This window comes from Cylas formicarius, unplaced genomic scaffold (genome assembly GCF_029955315.1).
Source record: "Cylas formicarius isolate icCylForm1 unplaced genomic scaffold, icCylForm1.1 PGA_scaffold_4__25_contigs__length_36172078, whole genome shotgun sequence".
Classification (NCBI taxonomy): domain Eukaryota; kingdom Metazoa; phylum Arthropoda; class Insecta; order Coleoptera; family Brentidae; genus Cylas; species Cylas formicarius.
In genome coordinates, this window is record NW_026844334.1 from 29,274,284 (window position 1) to 29,288,454 (window position 14,171).

At 31.5% G+C, this 14,171-nt stretch overlaps 1 protein-coding gene across 1 annotated transcript in view; it reads right to left on the bottom strand.

The window, feature by feature from the left end:
• Positions 1 to 1,025: 1,025 nt before the first annotated feature.
• Positions 1,026 to 14,171, bottom strand: part of LOC132701517 (acetylcholinesterase) — a 305,958-nt gene continuing 292,812 nt past the window's right edge. Inside the window, exon 6 of the mRNA XM_060669498.1 lies at positions 1,026 to 12,344. Coding sequence (XP_060525481.1) covers positions 12,208 to 12,344 — 137 coding nt within the window. The 3' untranslated portion in view covers positions 1,026 to 12,207. The remainder of the gene's footprint in view (positions 12,345 to 14,171) is intronic.

Here is a 14,171-nt window from a genome sequence, read left to right on the forward strand (position 1 = left end):
ACACCACCTTCTTGATATGTATTGTCAGAAAAATAGTATTTTGCATTAAATAACTAAATATTTTAAAGCAGATGGTGCTACACAAAAAATATGAAAAACGGTTTAGGAAATGTATATTATAAGTATAAATTATAAACATATTGGCATAGATGAGGTTACCAGTTTTCGGAATTGATTCCTAGCAAAGTTGTATTATCGTATTTAAAATGGTTATCAGTTGAAATTTGAGTACCTATTCGTTAGAACTATTTTTTTTAGACAATGCATTTTTTAAAAACAAAATGCACGACAAGAGTTTACGAAATTTATACTTTCTGAACAATAGTTGAACCACTGGCATTTCTACCACTAACACAAAAGATAAAAAAAAGTCCTCAACAGTAAAACAAAAAATACAGAATAATAGGCAATAGAACAATTTCTGCATCAACACAAGAATTTTATATAATATTTATAAACTTTACATTAAATATCGATTATATATTTTCTATCAATATTGCAATGCAATTCAAGAGTTTTTACAAATACACGTAGCATTCTGCAAAAAACAACGATATTGCTATTCTCTGTGTGTTTTATTCAGTGTACTATGCATCGATTTATATTTCCTGTAAGGATCACCAGTTTCAGTACAAACAAGTCTTTCAAAACTTTATTCTGCCATAATGTAAAATCTCAAATGGAAAAAGGAGCTAGCTGCAAGTATTTTGATTTTATCGAATGAAATCTGGTGTCTTATTTCGTGACGATGGTGTTCTTTTAGTCTGGTTGATATATTTCGACCTCGTTGCTTGGTGTATTTTTTGCGACACCTGCACGGTATGCTGTAAATAGCAGTAAAGAAGTATGTTTGGTCAAACGTCAGCTTGACAGAGTCAACACCCGACGCAGAAGGAATATAAAAGATATCTACCGGAACTTCAATGCTGTTTGACCATTTTTATATCTCATCCCTCATATTTCTTGCCTCTGAAAAATGAAAAATGGGACAAAAGATGGACGCAGGAAAAAAAAAATCTCTGGAATATACATCATTTTATTTGAGGTTAGACAAACAACACAGTATACAAAGTATCTAAGAGGGAACGGAAATCAATGTCAACTATAACCATTTTAGAATTACTTTTACACCCACTTTACAAAGATATTAAAATAAATTTGAAATATACAAAACTAATAGGTTTTTCCTTGATTTAATTTAAGGTTATAGGCCTACGTGTATTACGACATACTTCTTAAGCTACACTTGCATAGTTCTTCTAAATACTTATTATCTATTCTTTTTTTACTAAGGTAATATTGACTCTTCAGAGCAATTTGGTTTTTCAACCACATTTAAACACAATCGAAAGCTTTATAGAACTAAACCTTTAGAACACTGCCTGTTTTTAACAGCCATTTTTACGGATATGTATATATATTTTCTTCAATAATAAATTCCCTGAATCTAGGAACAGCCGTTTTGCAAACATTTTTCATATTTTTCGAGTATACTGAGTTTTACCAAAGCAACTGTCCAAAGCATGAGAAAAATCATTAACTTTTTTTAGTTGTTGTTTTATAGCTGCTGAAATATTTCGAACAAATTTGGAACCATGTGTGGAGAAAGCTTCGCCAGATAATTTCTTTTCTGACACAGCTTTTTGATAGTTTACGCGCATTACTATTAATAAAAATTAGACTAGTGGAGAGCATAAGAGCATTTAACAATTTTATGTATATAGACATAGAAGTTCAAAAAAAATTACCGCCTTGTATTTCGTTTCAGTATTGGATACTTGCTTCGGAAACGCGTTGTGCATTTGAAAAATCAATCGATAGCGACATTTCGAAAAAAAATAGGCCCGCATCCCGTTCAAATTCTAATCCAAATACTCCAAACCATTTGACCGCAAAATTCAACGGCAATAATTTAACGGAGGCCGTAGGTACGAAAATATACGTTTAAATAAATTATCGCTATCGATTCGGGAATCAATACGAGTCGGCACGGCATAAATTTGCAAAACGATTGCACCCGAGTTCATTTTTAAGACATAAAGTGCCGTGAAGCACTCCAAACACAGAGCGTCTAATATCACATCAAAATTGCGAACAGATTTTTTAAGCCGCAACGTGTTTCTTTGTTGCCCACAGTGCGTTATTGTGGTAATTAAGGTTTTCGTGAAGGGATCGGAGAGTTTGATTTCTCAAAATTGGACACTGTGACCAATTTAATAATTCCTACCGAAATGAGGCTTCATTTATATTCGTAGTAACGTTTTTGGCTGCTGCAGTCAATTTTTCTACAAGTTTCTACAAATGAGGCCGCCATACTCTTGTATTTGACTTTCAATAGTTTTTTTTTTCAAAAGCGTCAGTGTGTTTTTGAGATTGACTTCTATTAGATATGCTTCAAATTAGAACACTGTTTCAAGATAAATATCAGCTTTGGTGAGTCAAATTTGCGAGTCAGTGATTAAAAATTTAAAAATAGTCGTAAATAAAAAGGTGTTTTTTTTTTGGGGATGTTAATATGAACCTTTTATTATTTTAATACAAATTCAAAATTGGTTCCATTCTTTCGCAATGTCGCTGCTACTTACAAGGAACATCTCTTTTTTTCTGACTAACAGAAGTTTAAATCTTCAGCTGCACTCACATAGACTACCTGAAAAATTGGAATAGTACCGATATGTCTGCGACTAATGGCAACATATAAAATTGTAACAAAAAAATCCTAAGGCTGAATTTGATGGTAAGAAGCAAAATTTTATGTATAGTTATGCTTTTTTTAATTCGTTTTCAATCCTTGAGGTTTTGCATGACCTGAAAAATATTTCAATTTCATACTCGCCTCACACCTGCTAAATGTCATGTCATGTCATGTCATATATATATATATATATATATATATATATATATATATATATATATATATATATATATATATATATATATATATATATATATATATATATATATATATATATATATATATATATCTCGCCATGTCTGTTTCTTTTTTCCTTATTTCTAGACGGACCAGATGGCCAGCAGAAGTTTAAATATTCTTCAGCAGCATTCACAGAAACTATCTGCATCTCCAAAGATAATTTGCAATATTTTAGGCATAAGTATACGTTTCCAATCATTGAGATTTTGCATGACAGAATACCTCAAAAAATATCTTCATACTCGCCTCACACCTGCCAAATTTCATGAACATTTCAGCTTAACTTAACACGAAAATTAATGAATTTGTTTTCAAGCGAAAATTGTAAATTCGGCTCTAAATATTTGGCAAAATATATTCAGTATTTTTTGTAAAAACGTCATTTTCAATAAGAAAATATGGCGAAGTCAGTTGACTGAGAATTCAAACTTACTTAGAAGGAATGTTTGTTTCTTTGATCCCGAAATAATACCATTTTTGTTTATAGAAGGTTAAGAGTGACGATATGTCTGTGACTAGTTGCAGTATCCAAAAACATACCGTAAAAAATAACCAAATCGACTACTAAATTGGGTACTTCAAGAAAATATAAAGTTAATGAAATATTACTAATGTAGTTAAAAATAAGATTTTGTTTTCAAACAAAAATTTTAAGTTAAGCTCCAAATATTTTCGCAAAATTTCCTCAGTATGTTGGTATTGTTTCATTTTGGTTTACAATAAAGCTGAGGCACACGTCCAAACCCAATTTAAAGAAGTTTCGATTAGTTAAAATTAGATTTGACACGAAGTAATAGGTCAAATATGCACCAAACTGTTTAAACCAAACTGAAATTCTTTGTCCAAAATCATCTTTCAACATGAGCCAATTGATTAGCCTTACCTTCACAAATCGCATATAAAACACTAGCAGCAATCAAACAGTATAATAAGAGCAAGCAACCTCTCCGATTGAAAAATTAACACTCCCAAATTTAAAAATTCAATTCGTTCTACTCGCTTGTATATAAATACGTAGAAAATACACATGGTGTATTTGTTTTAGCTACCTACGTAGTTATTGGACAGTACAGCTGATACGTGTGCGGTATAGATGATATGTCTCGTACATTTTTGTATATCTTAGCCCTTACTACAGTACTGATTGTAAGATACACTCTAAAAAATTTTCGAGTATAGTTCTATAAAAGTGACTGGAATTCCGCAAAGAAAAATACGGGTTTGCAACAGCGCAATTCCGGCCTACTTTACTCTAAAAATATTAAAGGCCATGTGACTACTTGCTAGAGACGGGTGCTTTTTAAAATATTTTTTACATCTATAAGCTGTACGTATATTCACGTTTCACACTTAACAATTTCTTTTACATAAACGAAACGACGTCGCTATTAAGCAGCAGTCACTACACAAATTCAAAAGAGTTTGTTGAATTTTAGAAATGTTACTTCTAACCCGACAAATCAACGTAGATTGCATCAGAAATTTTTCAAAAGTCCCGATTCCAGCTTCGTATATTACCAATCCGGCGCATTCACCTAATAAAGGAGGTTTGAGCGGCATGCAACTTGTCTAAGTTTTAGAAGAACGGCCACAGAAAACTTCGAGAAAAATGGAAATGGTTCAAGTGCGCATGAAAAAAATGCGGCCCACTTCTGATTAAATTATAAAATTAAATATTTATGATCCTAGATTGACGCGGGTCTTAAAACTCTCCCTGACTCTCTTCGAAACTTTAACGGGGAACCAGAAAAAGGTATCGGAGCGTTAAATAACACAATGAACCCTCAACAGCGGCGGAACGTAATAAGATAGGAGAAATTAAATTTTCTTGGCTCATTATGAACTTTTGAGTGTCGACTAAAATTTCAAACGTACCAGCTATAAAAATAATACATAACTTATAAAACATTAAATTAAGTTTTAAATATAATAATAGGAAATTAGAAATAGTAGGGATAGTGAGATAACAGATCATATTTTTGCGAAAGAAAACAGTACGACAGTGTTACGAACGGAAAAGTGAAACTGCGACATTCAATTGTTGAGTGCCTCAGGGATTGCTGAATACCCATTTTTTTTCTGCGAGTGTGAAACTTACTGATTTTGTCAATTGTGACTTAACAAAATATTACAAACGAGTGTTACTTCAACTTCAAAATTAATTTAATGAAAACTAATATAAATGTTTAAACAAAGAGATAAACAAGCAGGCTCATCCTGTATGAGTTGGACGATCCACATAGAAAATATCAAAATTAAAATAGGAGCTCCCTTTAAATGTAGAAAATTCTGAAGAGACAATGCTCAATATAAAATTCACAATGCCTGTATTTTATCAGAACTAACATATCTGTTACCCATTTACTGTTCTTGTGGAAAACTCAACTTCAATAAAATACAAAAATTAAGAAACTAAAAGCTAATTGCAACTAGCGCCTATAATAAATATCAGTGTGGTTGTTTTTTTGAGTTAGATTTAAGTTATTTTAAGAAAAAAAACAGTGTTATTGTATATATTGCCATTAGAAAGCTTTATATTTCGTAAATATTACGTACGTTTCGATCAAAAAGCAGTAGGACATCTTCAGAGATGTGTTAAACATAAAGGAATTACCTCAGTCTAAAAATTAAAAAAATATATCAGATAACCTACGAAGTCCAATTCAGACGATGTGCAAATAAATTTTTGACTAGCTGTCAGCTTCTGTTCTATAATTAATACTATTATGATGTAATTACAGAACATTAAGAACTTATTTAGAAACAAATTTATTATAATTTAATAATCTAGTTGTGGATTTGTGGATTTTGCCAAAAATTAAGTTTTATTAATACATATAGAAAAGTCGTGCTACAATATTTTTTTATTATTGTTCCTATGGAATGTTTTTTTTCATGTTAGTTTGGCGCCTTATGTTACCCTTGATTCTATTTTAATTCTACGTTGTTGTTTAATAAACTAGATTCGGTCTGTTATCTGACTTTATATATGTGTTTTTAAATAATATTGTAAAAGAAGCAGATAAATTTTAAAACTAACGCGAAATAAAAATTGTCATTACAGAAAAATATATGTATCTTTAATTTTAGTCTCTTTATGTATAACACATTTCTGAAGATGGCTTACGGTCTTTGGCCGAAACGTAAGTAATGTTTAGTGAATAAAAGGTTTTATATGACCGAATACGCAGGAAAATTTTAATTCGCTTTATTGGAACCTTCCAGAAAAAGAGTAACCATAAGCAAAAATATTCCAAATCACATCACTACCCATCCGAGTTCCGAAATTATTGCAGTTATGACAAAATCTTAGGGTGTTTCAGGCGAACATTATCATCTGAAGTATATTTCTTTTTCGATCTATGAGGATCATTTGAAAATTTTACAAGGCACTACAGATAAAGTTGAAAATAATTTAAAAACAATGAAAGGGGATCACTTTCTTACTACAAGTCTCTTCTTATTTTGTTTCGTACATATTTCTATCTACAACAGAAATATATAAAAAGAAAATCGATCCGGATATCTTTTTTCTTGAAATATTTTTTTACTTATTTATTTATCTTAGGAGAAAAGCGAATTAAATTCCATTATATTTATGTAAACGTCTAGAGTCTAGAGTCTAGCGAATAAATTTAATAAAAAATTATTTCTGAAAAAATGTTATGGCAAATCAAGGTTAGCGATAGCGCAAAACTATAGTGCCCGGATTTAATTAATAGAATGCCATACGCCACTGCCCATTCCAGATAGGCTTAGAATGTCCGGGAGCCAGCAACGTTGCTGTTCCGGTTTTATTGATTTGCTTTTGTGACGTCTAGAACTTCTCTAAAAAGAATCTTAAGCCAGCCGCTGCGAGGTACGGGGAACTTCCTAAAATAAAATAAGCCGATAGTTTTCCTACTCGAGCGGAAATTGGGTCATATGAACATGGGGAAACAAATATTTAATGGCGTTATTCGAAAATCGAAAATTCCTACTTCACCGTGCCGTTATCGGTCCGACTGAACAGGAGATGAAACCGTATTATCGCTTAACTCCTGTGGGTCAGTAAAAAAAGAAAATTTTTATGTTGATTCGGAACTGTTAAAGAGCTTAGCAAACATTAAGTGAAGCACACCTGCGAGACGTATTTTTTATGTTTCCGGTAAAAGTTAAAAAGCATATTACAAATTGAAAAAAACATAATGGATAATAAATAGATATTTATTTAGTTCCCAAAACTGCAAAAAATGCGTAAAGGGAACAAGTAATAAAAAAAATACAAACTCAAATATATCTTCATTTTAATATCGTATGGACCAATCGGAAATTCTGACGCCAAGTAAAATGTTTGTGTTTCTTTTCGTCTAGCAATACAAGGCGGATCAACAAGAATGCGGAATATTCTCTTTTGTACAATAAAAACTCTCACGATAACGGTACAATGCTAAGTATATCTTGTTACCTAAAATTTATTTTGGGCCTAGTGATTGTGAAGATTTGAAGATTTTGTAGATGCCAAGCTTTAATTCAAATCTAAAACATTAAATAGCCAAAGTGCTCATCTTATTACTTATTTGAACGACTTGTTCTGTCCAAAATTTAGGAGAGGAAAATATAAAATTAAGCTTAAAAGTGCAATTCCCTCTTCACGAAAATAAACGTATATGAACCGTAGGGGAATAGGAATTGGCGCTGAAAATGAAACTTCCCCACTTGAATTTTGGGCATTAGATCTCTATACTTTTTAAAAGAATAACTTTTTGTATAATTTTTAATTTCTATGACATTTTTGTACTGAAAGATATTCGACAATATATTGTGTGTATTACAATTTTAACCGAGAAGTTCTATTTAAATATTCTTACGGCCTCCAAAATATTATTAAAAATTATTGAAAGGCCCGGGCAAATCTGTGAATTTTTTGAACCACCATTCGCTACGTTAAAGCATTTCCTAAACAACTGCGAACACTAATGAAACAGATATTACAGTTTGAATCAATTATTTTCGAAAATAATAACAGAATTTACTCGAATAATATGAGAGAACTTTTCCAGCGTTCGCACCTGTTTTCGTATTGCAGCTGCCCCAAAACCATTCACTACCGGAAAGTAGCTCTCTTTATTCAAAATAAATAATTACCTTTATTTTCTAAAAGTAGATATATAGAAATCAAAAATTAGTAGAAATGTTAATAATGTTAAGAATGAAATGCAATTACGATGGCGATTTCTTAACTAGTTGCTTTAAATCATTTGATAACGTCAGCAACAAATAAACAACACATGCAGTGGTGCCGTCGAGATAGTGGTGAGTTTCGAATTAACTCCCCACTATAACTTTTTGATATTTTTGATAATTTGGTACAGAAGACAGAACAGATAAAACCCAGACCTATCTGATTCTGGTCACCAATAGTAAAAGTATGAAAAGTTAAAACGCATTAACCAAAGTCTTCTTGTTCGAATTGAACGCTCTGTAACACACATAAGTACAGACGATTTTTATTTCACATTTGATTCAACGCAACTCGGGGTATAACGGATAGGAAATCTTTAAATTTTTTATTAAGGTTTGTGTTTGAAATATTCAGTGTTTTGTCAACTGCTCTCGCGTTTTAACGTCGCAGGTTAGTGAAATAGTAAGGATATTTCAATGGTCAAATATTCCACAATTACTAGGCAACGCAGCACTTCTCTTGACCCGTGCTTTCAAATAATTTTTTGTCCTTTTAATTCTATTAACAAATCTACTTCAGCGCAGTAATTTCAATAACGTAGATAAAGAAAATTTTGCAAGAAATCTGGTATTTAATACTTGAACCGACCGATAATTTCCCGTAATTTCTAAAGTAATTGGCCTGAAGATATTCCCTTTATTATATTTCCAAATTGCTTTCGGACGAAGTTAAGACGAAAAAACTAATGGGACGATCGTTTGGTTTATTTTCGCCGTTTTGCTTCTTAATCGGGATTTAGTTTTCCAGGTTTCGATTTATTATGATGATTGGAATAACGAGCGCCGAGAATATCGGAAGACTTTTGAAAAGGTCTGGCCCAATTTTAACAGAAAACTGCCCCATATAAAGCATCCTTATACATTGTTGTACATTACAGTAATTGACAGTAAGCGTGACAATTCAAAAAGAAAGTACGATACACAGGGCCCAGTAATTTGAGGTGCCAAACTCAAAATCGAAATATGTTACGTTTTCCCTGCATAAGTTACTTTCCGACCGATAACAGAAAAATCTACAACAGGTGTATATCAAGGTATGTATAGAATAACAGTGTATATGTTCGTTATAGTATAATAGTGGTCTAGCACAATATAAGCGTATTGCCGTATGGAAGTAGAGAAGGCCAGTATTTTTTTATTCAATATTTATTCCGCCAAATGATTCTCCTTTTGCATACTGGAAGTCGCTAGAGTGGGTAATGTTTTAATGTTTGAATGTTTAATAGCCGAGAGGCAGGGGGACAGACAAAGAAGTTTGACCATTTCAGTTACCCTTTGCATTTCGAACAACCTATATGGAAATGGAACCTGATAGAACTTTTTACGTAAAATCCAATAGTTCATTCAATTTTTTTTCACGTAAAAGATGTATTTTTTAAGATGGAATGCAACATTATGTTTCGTTTTTTCTCTATTTTTTTTGAGCTTCTTATACTCTTTTAAAATATGTTATTTTAAATAAACATATATTTCGATATTTTATTTAAAAAATGCTTCTATTCTCCCAATTTTATTCCATTCGACATATTATTAACATTATTATTATCAGAAAAAAATACAAATAATGAAAGTGTTATAATAAATAAATTATACTTGGAAATATCGAATAAAAATCTCAATTGCTCAAAATATTTTCTAGATTGTTTGATAAGCAACTCAAAAACTTATTTTTAAATGTTGTCGAGCTTTTTATATGCTTTTTAATACTCTGTGATTATCTAAATAAATTACTTTAAATAAGCATATATTTTAAGAAAGCATTACTTCTTATTCCATTATCAGAAAAAATATAAACGACAAAACATCGCGATATGGGACATAATGTAATCAGAAAATCTTCTTTTATTATTTTGTAGAATATTTAGGGAAACAATTCAATAAGTGTAAATATTTATACTTATTTTTAAGCAATATAGGACTAATTTAATCTAAAAATCTCTTTTTTTTATATTTTGTATAATGTTTGGGAAGTAAATCGAAAAGTGAAAATATTTATATTTACTTTTTTAACTATTTCCAAGAATATAAAAAGCTCAATATATTTTTTTAAAACATATGTTCTTTCACTTATTTCATTTAAACTCCGTCTTCAAAACTTCTACTGTATAATAAAATCTTAGTACACCACTGAATTCTGGATTCAATTGTAGACCAATTGTGTGAAGCCGGGAAGCTGGCGGAAAGCAATTCTTTTGAATTTTATTATTTTTTTGCATTATGTTTTTATTTTTAATAATAAAATAATAATTAGAACAATAATGATAAAATGTTAACACTCGCGTAAAAAAAAATATTGTTTTGCCAAAATCTATGTTAATTTAAAGTAATATGTTTGTTTTAAATATATAAATTATAGTCAGAGTACGCCACTTGGTACACGTAAAAAGATCTATGATTTCATTATCATCTATTCTTTATGACACAGGGTGTTTAAAATACAAAGTTAAACTGAAATCAACAGATTTCTGTTTTTTCTGTACCTCAAAAATAATAAATAATAACTGAGATATCTTGAAATAACAACGAAAAATGTACACATTGTCCATCTGTGACTTGAGAGAGTGTTAAGATGCTAAATACTTCACAGTTTTGTTTTAGGTGTAGATATTCATTTTCCAATTTGATTTAACGTTTCCATTTATCAAGATCATTCTCAAGAGCAAAAACCCATGGGGTCAGCTGAACTAGCGACGCTTAACTATACTGACGTTCTCGCTCTGAGTTTTCCATATACTTTTTTTTATTAATAGTGTATACAGCAATACTTGAAAAGTATTGTCAACTATAAACTTAAAAAATGTACAGTCTCAAGCTAATTATAGAATTTCTCTTACTCTGTATACAAAAATTTACATTGTATACTTAACAAAAATACTATATATACAGTTTTTGGCTCAAAATGATATGTTTCTATCACCAAGTTATGTAATGATATGTAAATACGGCGAGCTCCATATCCGGGCTCACATTGACAATTTTACATAAGACGTACGTTTTACTCGAGAAGCATACAGAAGCATGCGCAATGCAATCCTGCACAAATTCCTAACACTAACATAAGATTTCACATTATTAATATTGATATGATTGTCCGTGACTTGATACAAACAACGATGCGATTTGTACCGAGTCAAATGCAGTCAATCGCATGAGCATGCTACTTTTTCCTAACAGATGCTGCCGAGATTTGCGAATTTTCCACGCGAGGTTATTATTGTGTGTGTGTGTGTGTTGTTATTTTTGGCCTGCTTTAGGACGTCTATTTATCATTCAAAGGCCCGAGTGCAGATGAAAGCCATAAATTTCAGACTCGGTTAGATAAAAGGCATAGAACAGATGGCAAAAGCCGCAAATCCTGTTCCTGACATCCGACTAAATACACAATGATATGTGATGTTACATTTGGTTTACTTGGGCCTCAAACAAACTGAGAATTGCTCAATTTATCTGGAATATACGACGCTTTTTCGCCGTACACAGCAGCCTCTACCAAACGTCCGAATAAACACCCAATGCAGTTTTGTTTGCAAAATCGCCCATCGCGACTTTCAATTGACACGAAATTGCAATGGAATAAAACGCGAGTTTCATAGCGACACGAGAAAATTTTGAAACGAGAGGCTTCCCACTTAGTTTACGTCTATTAAGCTGAAGTTAGTAACATACGTGCGACATTTAAATTTGTTTAACTTAACGGTAAATTACGCGGCCCGCAGGACCTTAGAACAATATTTTTTTTTTGCTTTAATAAAATTTCGAATCCAATAAAATTCCTCGAACCCTACTCGCTAGCGTTTTGAGCAAGCAAGACCTTTCGCGTCGACGCTAATTACATAGACGCCCTGTTTTCACTACAAATTCTCTCGCATCACCACGAAGCCCCCTTAAAAAACATCCAGCCAGATACGTATTTATAAACAAGTTCAAACCTGGCGCGTCTACACCAATCAGATTTCCTCGAAACAACTCCGCGGGGGGTTTTCTGAAGCGTCTAAAGTGGCATCTACAATTTATTTTGTGTGTATAAAAGGGGGTGACACACTCTAGACCTACAACGCTCTGTGCAGGGTCAAAATAAAGGTGGAGAGAACTTGAAGAATTGTTCGCACAGGCGATGCAAAGAATCGTGCCGACGAAGAACCCATTTTGCTTAAGTAAGTGTTGACGCAGGGCGGATCGTCTGAACCTGGAACAATAAATACGAATGACAGAGTCGGATTTGATAATTCCGGAATATAAATCGTTTAAAACATATGGAACGTATAATTTTTCTTAACTCGATAATAATAACAATTAAAAGTAATAATAACAATAATTAGTATTATTGACCTCACTTAATAACTGGTTTTTGTTTTTTGTTGTACATTATTATGAGGACAGATATAAAATCGTTTAAATTAGCCAACTACAATGGTGATAACAGAAAAACAATTGAATATAGGGTTTAGGAAAAAATGAGGAAAATTTTCTGTTTTTAAATGGAACATCCTGTATATTTTTCTATTCTAACGTTCGTAAATCACCAACAGAACAAAAAAGGTCATTTCTTTTTTCGATTAGATTGATTAGACTGATTGCGAAATACCAATAAGCCCAAGAAACAATATTAATAACACTAATTTCCATGCCTTCATTTACATCGACTTAGGCGCAGCAAAAATTGTTCAAAGATGGCTGTGCAAAATAATGACAGTTCTGCCAAGTAGAAAACTAGTTATCAAAAAATTTGTTTTAATGGGTTAATTATTGGTATTGTTATATTAATTGTTATCAATTATATAAATTAATTTTGCTGTATCACTTATTCAAAAATGGTTTTTACACAAGAAGAAAAGTGTGACATTTTAGAATGCTATTTGATATGCAGTAAATAGTCTGTAAGGGCAAGAGAACGATACGGAAGCCTATATCCGCAGCTAGTTCCACAACATGAACAATTTTTGCTTATTGTATGAACCTGAAATCGGAGCCTGAGATTACTTTTTGATGGCAAATATCGAGAAGGGCTTTTAGATATTTCCGGGACAATTCTCATTCGATTTGAATTTCGGGGGACCTAAAACCTAAAGATACTAATTTCTATCTATGCAGCTTGTGCTCGAAATATCGCAGGTGGATAGATCTTTTCGAGAATTATTTTTAACAATTTGTCAAATAGAAAACGACAACAGATTCGTATTAAGGAGACTTAATTGACCAAAGTTTAAAAAAAAAAATAAATATTTACCTTGTAAATAACGATTAATTTGTATTTGACTTTAAGATCTTAGAAATAAATTTTAATTACAAAAATTTGTAAAATATTTTTACAAACGTTTCAAGTATGTTTTAATGGGCATTTGTTTTTTAAAACAACAGTATTAACAAATCTATAGTATCCGAAACGCATAATGGATGAATGATCAAATTCGGAAAGTGTTCGAGATATGGTCTAGTTACTGTTAGTCAGTCCTGTTATCATTTTTAATGTAAAAATGTTCCTAAAATTACTTCCTCACTTTAAAAGACGGTGTTAGTTGGTCCATGATCTTAGTCAATGCTACATGAAAAAATGCGTTTTTGTCCTTTTAGTAAGATCTATCTAACAAAAAAACAATCACTCTGCAGAAGTAGCGCTTAACGCGAAATTTCGAGCACTCTTTATAGAAGTTAGTATATCTAGGTTTTAGGAATTCCGGAGTACGAATTCCTTGACATTTTATTCTTAAAGAATAATACTACTTTTTTCTTCTCTCTTTTTTTTATATATTGCCAGTATTGATTTTAGAATGAAACAATAAGTAAAACAAGTTTTTAGTGCATTTTTGGGAGAACAATCCAACAAAAACAATTCATTAGTAATAACATTTACTAATGAAAAACTCTTTTAACTTTGATGTAAATGGATGGATTATACATTCATTTTTTATGTTTTGAAGGATTTTTATAATATGATCTATAATAATCTAATATAATAATTTGAATTACACATAACATAACACGACACGACATTACCGACTGCAAAAGTCCAACT